The 9,248-nt window shown below is 33.5% G+C and overlaps 1 protein-coding gene across 1 annotated transcript; it reads right to left on the bottom strand.

The window, feature by feature from the left end:
* Positions 1-4,888: 4,888 nt before the first annotated feature.
* On the bottom strand, positions 4,889-8,932 carry LOC132617365 (suberization-associated anionic peroxidase-like). Its single transcript, XM_060332360.1, has 3 exons — positions 8,607-8,932; positions 7,534-7,731; positions 4,889-5,633 (listed from the first exon to the last, which is right to left on the bottom strand). The coding sequence occupies exons 1-3, from the start codon at positions 8,850-8,852 to the stop codon at positions 5,073-5,075; spliced, it is 1,005 nt and encodes a 334-aa protein (XP_060188343.1). The 5' UTR covers positions 8,853-8,932; the 3' UTR covers positions 4,889-5,072.
* Between the last annotated feature and the right edge of the window lie 316 nt (positions 8,933-9,248).

Raw genomic sequence — 9,248 nt, 5'->3', positions numbered from 1 at the left:
TAGGGGTCTTCACAAAGCCAAAAGGGATGAAGAAAAATACATAGAGAAGCTTTCAGCCGCAAGTCTTCCGCATACTAAGAAGTCTTCGCTCCAAGTGGTGAGTCGCAAGTTTCCATACCTATACGTTTTTTATTAAAGCTCGGCTCCGCATTCGTAGTGAAATATCAACAACAAGTGATCTGTCCATTCAAGAACTAGCAAAGCCCTTGATTGACGGCCGTATCGTGAGGAGAAGAATCAGAGGATTACATATTTTTATTTACGATTTCATAAAGATTGTAACCCCCGCACAAATTCTTGAAATCAAATATTATTCTTTGTCGCTATTTTTCTTGTCTTGATTATTACTTCCAGGAACGAAAGATTAGTCGTTACAATGAGGAAAATGACTTCCCTAGTGAAAGTAAAGAAAACAAGTTCCAAGTGCATTCCACATCGATTGTGTCCTCCCCACCCTTCAATACACCTCATCTTCACCCCACCCCCGTAGCCCCCATCCACACCACGACCACACCCCCACCCTACCTCACATAGTATTTGTCTAGATTAGATACAAATGTTTTTAGGATAATATTTTCTTGAAAAATCTTCATACCAAACACCCTAAATGAAAAAGTTAATGATGCAATTTCTTTAGTAAATATGTATTTGGACATATTTTTGGTAGGCTCAAAAAAAAATTTCTTTTATAACATGACCTGGATTGGATCTCGCGTATATCTCGTGTACAGGAGGGGGAGGGAGGGTTGGACAAATCACTATCCAATTTTGCCTAGAAAGGATAACTCTCTACAATTCCAATAATGGATAACTTGTATAAATTAAGTGAAAAGAAGAGTTCTTCCCAACTCTGAAGAGCACTTCCTTACCCTTTATTTTGCGATATTGACACCTATATATAATCCCAAACCAGTGTTGAATATTTTTGGGCAAAGGACATAAATGGCCATCCAGCCCAAACTAATCCCACCGGATGGCCCAAGTTGCTCCAAACCCATTACTACACAAAAAAGAAAAAAAAAAGAGCTTTGTGGGCCACTAAAAGTCGTCGCCAAAAGTTCGTTGCAAAAAAAAAAAGGACTATTTAAGTCGCCACTAAAGATCAACTATGTATAGAAAATGTATCATACATATAAAAAATGTATCATTGTTGTATAGACTATATATCCCTACCGTATATGTATAGAAAATGTATCATAGATTTGTATCATTGTTGTGTAATTTGTGTATAATAAATGTCTCATCAACGTATTGCACAGCAGCAGGTTATGAACTGATGGATATCCACACCATGGAGCAGTTTCCATCAAAACAGTTTTATCAGAGGCTCAGAGGAGGGTTCCCAAAGGTAAATTGGAGGAAATTGGCATGTAATAATCTTGGTCTGCCCAAATGGATCTTTATGTTGAGACTTGTTGCACATGGCAAGCTCTATACAAAAGATAGGCTAAGCAAATGGGGTGTAATCAGTAATGTGATGTGCCCTTTGTGTGATAAAGAGCTTGATCAGAGCCACTCCCCTTTGTTCTCCTCGTGTCAAATGTCTGCCCAAATTTGGCAGAGACATCTCCAGTGGCAAGAAATTAGCAGGAGGCCTAGGGATTGGGATGCATAAATACGATGGTCGATCAATTATGCTAAAGGAAGGAGTGCCAAAGCAGAGGTGTATAGAATGGTGCTTGCACCTGCAGTATATACTATATGGAAGGAAAGGAACATGAGAGTTTTTCAAGATAAAAAACAGCAAGTGGATGTGATGATCAAGCTTGTAATCCAAGAGGTGTTCTTAAGAGGCAATTTGAGACCCAAAGTAGCTAGATGGTTGGATGATTTTAACTTTTATCCTACTTAAGTAGTAGTACTTTGCTTATTATGTAACATGTTGTCGTTTGATCGTGAGCCTATTTGAAGTGTTGGGATTTTTATCCGACTCTCAGCCATCAATGCTTTGTAACTCAACATCCATTTTGGTAATAAAATCTTTATTTACCAAAAAAAAAAAGTATCATCAACGTATACTCACTAATCATACATATATTATACATTAGTATGTACATTATACATTGATTATACACTAATGATTCACATATGATACATATTCCATACATAAGTATAGAAAATGTATCGTCGTTGTATAATTTATGTATAAACTGTATCATTTTTGTATAGAAAGTGTATCATACGTCTAGACAATATATCATACATATACAATATATAAACGGTATTATTATTGTATAGAATATGTATCACTAATGTATAAGTGTAGAAAATGTATCATTGTTGTATAGAAAAATCTATCATATGTATAGAAAATGTATCATTATTGTATAGAATATGTATCCCGACAATAGGTGTATTGAAAATGTATCACTGTTGTTAATTTGTGTATAATAAATGTATAATCAACGTATACTTACAAATTATACACATATTATACATGTTTTGAGATATTTCTTGAAGGCTCAATCAACGTATAAATATACACATATTATACATGTGTTGGAATATTTTTTGAAAGCTCAATCACTGTATAAGTATACACATATTATACATGTTTTGAAATTTTTTTTGAAGGCTCAATATGAATTTTGACCTTTAATTTAGTGGCGACTTTTTGATCTTTAGTTGCCACTAAAAAGTCTGATTTGTCTGTAGCAAGCCTTAGTAGCGACTTTAGTTGTCACAATAAGTCTGATTTTATTTTTCCAAATGTGTTTGGGCTGCTGGGCTGGCTAGCACGTGGGATTAATTTGGGCCGAAAGGCCAATTCGCGGTATTAGGTCCAAACGTGAGCCGAATAAATTTTCAGTGGCCACTCTGTGTTCTTTTCCCAATATTTTTTTGCCATAAAATATATTTTTATCAACTTAAGCCCAAAAAGATTTGACATGTATAGCGAAAACCAACTAAATAGTAGGAAGATTCGAAAAATTCTCCTCGATCCTAATTTAACGATTGAAATATGTATTCCTTCAAAAAATTAACGTAGTCATATTCATCTCACATAAGTAGTATAGGTCACAATATATGATTAATAGTTCAAAATATTTTTAATTTTTGGTAAAGAAAATCCTTATTGACTCCTCAAATGCAATAATTACATATATACTTGATAGTGCAACTATGGAAAAAGACTTCCATTATTTTGCATTACGTGTGTAATCGAAGACAAGGGGTACATACGTATGAGGGCCAAGCAACTTACATTAAACCACAAAATAGATTATCAAGAAACTCGCCATTCGTTGTTTATTTAGGAAAATAGAAGCTGAAAATTTCAAAGAATTTTTAAATTTCCTTCCATCAAATTTTTCACATGGCCGCGACAGAATTACCATTCACCCCGCGGATTTCCAACTGCTACTAGCTAGATGGCGGCAAGTCCCCCATTTTAGTCATGGCAACATTGAAGTCACGCAAGAACAAAGCACCACAGGTTCAAACAATCAAAATTTATTAAATATTTGAGGAAGCTTAAAGGACTTGCACTATTCAAAAGTGCTTATCTTTTGCAAGCTTAAAGGACTAACACTATTCAAAATTATATTTAAAGGATCATTTTGAACTTACCCTCAAACATAAGCGACATTTTTGTCATTAACTCACACATCAGGTGGCCTTTTTACCAAATGCGGTCAAAGTAACTTTTGTGACCGTCAGAGCAACGTAAAATAATTTTTATGTAGTAACAAAAAATAATACACTAGTAAATTGACGCAAACGTGGATGATTACCCATGAAATTTTCTCGATGGTCCTACTATGGAAAAATACTCTTCCATTATTTTTTTTGTATTACATGTGTAACGAAAGACAAAGGGTACATCTAAAGCAACTTACATAAAACAACAAACTAGGCTATCAAAGAAGCCATACGTTTGTTTATTCTGGAACAATAAAGTTGGAAATTTTATAGTTTTTTTTTTTCACATGTCCCGATGTCCGCAATGGAATTACCGTTCACCCTGCTATAAACATCGCGAATTTCCAACTGAACGCCATTAGATGGTGGCAAATCTCCCATTTTAGTCATGGCAGCATTGAATTCGCGCAAGAAACAAAGCAGGATTTCTATTATAGGCTCGAACAACTTCAGCAGTGGAACTAGATCCCATCAAAACATGGTCCGAGAAAAGAAGTCCCCGGTTCTGATTAAATCCTCGTAATAAAACTTGTCGAAAAAACTAGGAGTCATTAAATCCAGTGGTACTAAATTTGTGCTGTTATTGTTGACAGGACAATTGCACTTTAGAGCCTGTTTGGATGGGCTTATGCCTATAAGCTGTTTGCTAAAAAAATAAATTGGGATAATCTAACTTATTTTTTTTGGCTTATAAGCTGTTTTTAGCTTATAAGCTAAGTCAAATGAGCTCAATTATTTTTTTGAGTTTATTTTAAACACAAAATGACTTTAAGCTGGCCAACCAAACACTCAAAAAAGCTGAAAACAGCTTATAAGCAACTTATAAGTCAATCCAAACCGGCTCTTAGTGTCTATTTCATGGCTGTATTAGTGTTTCTGTTGATTTCAGGTCAAATGTTTCTTCTTGGTTATCTAATATTCGGATTCCTAATCCCAATATTGTTATCTCACATGACGCGTGGGATACAAATAATACCGCTTTTGTGCTATAAACAATTCAGAGATTTGCTAATTCCGAAATAACAGATCCTATCAAACAAGAGATAAGCTAATCCCCCTTATCCCCCAAACTAAACAACCCCTAATGTATTATATGAATTCGAATATGAATTGTTTAAATAAAATTTTCGTATTTGAATAGTACATAAGTAGTATAGGTCATAAATGTGATTAACAATTGAAATATTTTTGTGGTAAAGAAAATCCTTATTGACTCCTCGAATGCAATAATTAGTACTACTCCTAGTTAATGCAACTATGGAAAAAGACTTCCATTATTTTGTATTACATGTGTAACCAAAAACAAAGGGTACATATTAGAGGGCCAAGCAACTTACATAAAACAACAAACTAGACTATCAAGAAGCCATACGTTTGTTTATTCTGGAACAACAAAGTTGGAAATTCTATGGATTTTTTTTTTTCTTTTTTCACATTTCCGCGATGGAATTACCATTCACCCTGCTACAAACATCGCGAATTTCCAACTGAACGCCACGAGATGGGGGCAAATCTCCCATTTTAGTCATGGCAGCATTGAATTCGCGCAAGAACAGAGCAGGATTATTATTATAGGCTCGAACAACATCACCAGTAGAAGTAGATCCCATCAACACTTGGTCCGAAAAAAGAAGTCCCCGGTTCCTGATTAAATTGTCGTAATAAAACTTGTCGAAAAACTGAGGAGTTGTCAAATCAAATGGTACTAAGTTCGTGTTATTATTACTGACAGGGCAACCACAATTTAGTGTCGATTTCCTAGCGGGGTTAATGTTGTTGTCATCGCACATTGTCACACACCGCGCGAATCCTACCGTGTGGGCCCCAGCTAACGCGACCATTTCCCGAGCTGACATTCCCTTTGCGCTGAATTTTGTTAATTGGACGCTGAGATTGTCAAATGGGGCAGGAAGTTGGGTTAATGCACCTGTGAAATTTGCAGTTCTTGCGTCTCTTCGGCCTAGTCTCACTGGGTATGGCATTCCTCCCAACTGTTGATTCAATATATAGTAACAAATATGATTAGACATAGTTCAGACTGAAACAAGCCTAAATGGAGCGATATGAATAGCGAGGAGTTATATTGCTAGAGGTGGACGTAGTATACTTCTGCCAAATCGGATTGAAATGAGCGTGATATGAATAGTAAGGATGTATACAACCGGCAAATACAGTATAGTCCCGACAGAGTCAACTTAACCTAGTAGTTTTTGCTTGAAGTATAAAAGTATATGTAAAAACTAAATCAGTAAAATTTCAACAAATATATGAAGTTTTGATAATACCATTTAATGAATGACCTTCTTTTTTATTTCTTTTGTAATTTATGGATCTTTTGGACCACGGTATAAAAATCCTTTTTGAGCAAATTAAAACTGAAAATCTTATAAGCTAAAACGTTAGACCACGGTCTAAAATTTTTTAGGTATTACACAATGGTCTAATATTTTGTAAGTTCCAAGGGCTCTATGTGCAGAACTTTTAAAAATATGGACAAAAATTCAAAAGTGACCTAAAAAGGGGACATTTGCACGTAAAATCAACCGAATTTTGATCTCATACATAGTTGTAAATTTGTGATGGATTCACCGGTGAAAACATAAATATTAAATCCTTTTTCAATAATGGATCTGCCTCTTAAGTCTATCCCAACTTATTTGCTTTTGAGTCGTAGCAATAGGTGTTGATAAGACAGTACAGATTTGAGGGATTAATTCTTCTTGAAGTAGTTGAGCTATAATTAAGTTCATGAAAAAGATTGTTGTAAATATCTCTAATTAATTTAACCTTTTTAAGGTGGAGAAATATAATATAAGCACGTAAGACTATAGTACTATACACATCAACATTAAGAAATATTATGTCCACTTTAGAAATGAAGTAACTTAGGCAGATGATGACGTTTGATTAAGGCAGTGGGCTGCTTGTGACCTCCACTAGTTGTCTGGAGTAGGTAAATGTGCATTATTTATTACAATTGGCTTCACCTCACCGACCAACATCTACTTTAATTCAATGTGCGCTAATTAATAAGGAAATTGACTACTCCAAGTCTCTACGTATTGCTGAACATATTTGCTTCTTTTAGTTGTATAGCCATGAGAAAAAATTGATCTGCTGATTCTTATTATCTAGACAAGTGTTTGAAGGAAAAAAGTTTGACACATTTTAAGGGCCAAGCTTGTTCTTTCTTTTAATTTACTAGAGCTTGCACGGTTGCAAATATATATCACATAATTTTAGTAGAATTTAAGCTATATATACTAATAGATTTTTATAGTATCAGTATAGTTTAACTTATTGAAGCATGTTAAGTATTATTATATTAAATTATGAGCTAAAGCTTATACTAAAAATTTACATGTAATTACCTCATATGTAACTATTATTAAAAATAGGAATTTGCAACGGAAAATTTTTGTAGTTAAACGGAAAATATTTTCGCCCCCAGTTAGCGGCGGATTAGAAACGGATTATAAAAAATAAAAAAAATTGTTACCTGCGAGCTATTTAGCGACATATTCACAACGAACTTCGATAGCTAAATCTAACTTTTCTTTGTAGTGTTAACCTGATATTATTAATAGTACTCTCTCTATTTCATTTATGTATCTCAGTTTAAATGGACATTAAAAATATAAAGATGACTTTCAATTAAAATTGGATATAATAAACTTCAGATCTTATAATTTTAAACATGACATATCAATTTTATAAGGCATGCCATTAAGAATAAAATGAAAATGTTGAAACGAAAAACTTACTAAGCATAGAAAATTTCTACAATAAGACAAAAGATTACTAAAATGGAAAATATTTTTTTGCAACCGGTGCATAAAACTTAAACTCATTAAATTAATTTTACCAAATGGATGATCATGATACACTTACCATAGCAACAGAGTCACGAGCAGCAAGTGCTAAGATATCCGCACAAGAAACAGCTGCCCCAGGGCACATGGTTTTAATCCTTTGTTTAGCTTGATCAATTACTTCATAACCTCTAACTGAATTATTATTTGGTGGTGAAGTTTTTTCTCCTTGGAATCTTCCAGGAATATCATTTAGAAGAATACCCGCATCACATCCCTAATTAAATAATATCATACCACAAATTACTGTTAGGCCGACAAACATTACGATATGATATAAACAGGCTACTAACTACGTACTTTTCTAAGATAAGGGGCAATGAATTAAGTAAATAGGCTTGTACTTATGAATTACTCTTTTCGCCCTTACTCATGTAATTGTGTATATTCAATTGAGCATGAAATTTAAGAAAGAAAGATTTTTGAAAATAATCTTGGTCTAAAATACGTCATGAATATTTTTATGGCAATAAATCACTTTGTTAAGGGTAAAGATGTTTAAAATTAAATTATTTCTAAAGATAAAATATATTTTTTTAAATAAACTTTAAAAAAAAAAAAAAAGAGAGAGAGAAGAAGCATGCATGTCACTGTGTTGTTATCTTACTAAGCTGCATGTTCAAAATTCTCATAATTGCATGATAACATTGCTGAAACAGTAAATTTGTGAGTTTGATATTGTACTCATTATTCTAGAAGAATTTATGTCCCCATTACATTGGTAGTTGCTACTAAGTGTGTGACAAACGAAATTTCAGTTCAAGAGTTAAAAGAAGCGTTTAGAGTACTTTTCTTCTCTATCACTAATTAGTATTAGCAGCTGTATGTTCTCATGCAGTGCAAGAATATATATACACATCAATATACTCTAGCATAATTGATTTTTAGATAGCAATAAGCCAAAGAACAGTTTCCCAAGGAAATTTTACACTATCAAGTCACCTAAAAGGTAACTACTAGCCAACCGCTTATAAAAAGAGAGAGTTCAATAACCTGATATTGTAACATATTAAGTACGTACATCGATAGTATAAAATCTTTTACACTACCAAAATATATAAATTAAATTTTCGAATAAGATGAAGAACTTACATCGACAAAGCAATCATGGAAGAAGAGACGAATGAGAGAAGCTCCCATTCGTCTTTCTCTCATAATGGCTTCGAACACAACTGAACCAACAGCCCCTAAAATGCAAAATTCTTGAGTTAACATTTCTGAATTTTTCTCCAGAATATTGTTAATTGGCTCTACTTTCTCATTAAAATCTGCTTTTGCAAGAACAATTAGAGCCATAAGGCTCAATGCCAAGCTCAAATTTGTTGCACTAAAAGCCATGACGATTAAAGTGAAATTAAAAGACTTCAAAGAGCAATTTGCCTTTTTTTGGGATGATTTTATTGTGTGGTTTGGGCTCCTTTAAATAGGAAACTTTGAATGCCTAAAGGATCAATTATTGGCTGCACACTTTTTTTTTTTTTAAAGTATCGCCCGTATGATGGCAACATATTATATTGCTAGTAGAAGATTTTAAAAAGAGTGGTTGGGATTTGAAATTTAGATTGTCTATATAGTCAGGGGCAAGACTTTGAGTGTTTACAGTTCATGCGTATTCAGTAGTTTTAAAATATCTACTAAAATACTATAAATATTTGATTATGAACTCAGTTATTACTGTTTATTGACTTGAGTGTTTACAGTCCATGTGTATTCAGTAGTTTTAAAATATCTACT

This window comes from Lycium barbarum, chromosome 11 (assembly GCF_019175385.1).
Source record: "Lycium barbarum isolate Lr01 chromosome 11, ASM1917538v2, whole genome shotgun sequence".
NCBI lineage: Eukaryota > Viridiplantae > Streptophyta > Magnoliopsida > Solanales > Solanaceae > Lycium > Lycium barbarum.
The sequence above is the reverse complement of the archived record's forward strand: the minus strand, read 5'-3'. Positions and strand labels throughout refer to the sequence as shown.

Bases quoted from the DNA above. Each gene is read 5' to 3' on its own strand.
- LOC132617365 (XM_060332360.1), bottom strand. From the start codon at position 8,852: ATGGCTTTTAGTGCAACAAATTTGAGCTTGGCATTGAGCCTTATGGCT. The intron at 7,732-8,606 runs GTAAGTTCTTCA...TTATTTAATTAG, and splicing joins TCCATGATTGCTTTGTCGAT to GGATGTGATGCGGGTATTCT. The intron at 5,634-7,533 runs GTAAGTGTATCA...TTGAATCAACAG, and splicing joins CTCGTGACTCTGTTGCTATG to TTGGGAGGAATGCCATACCC.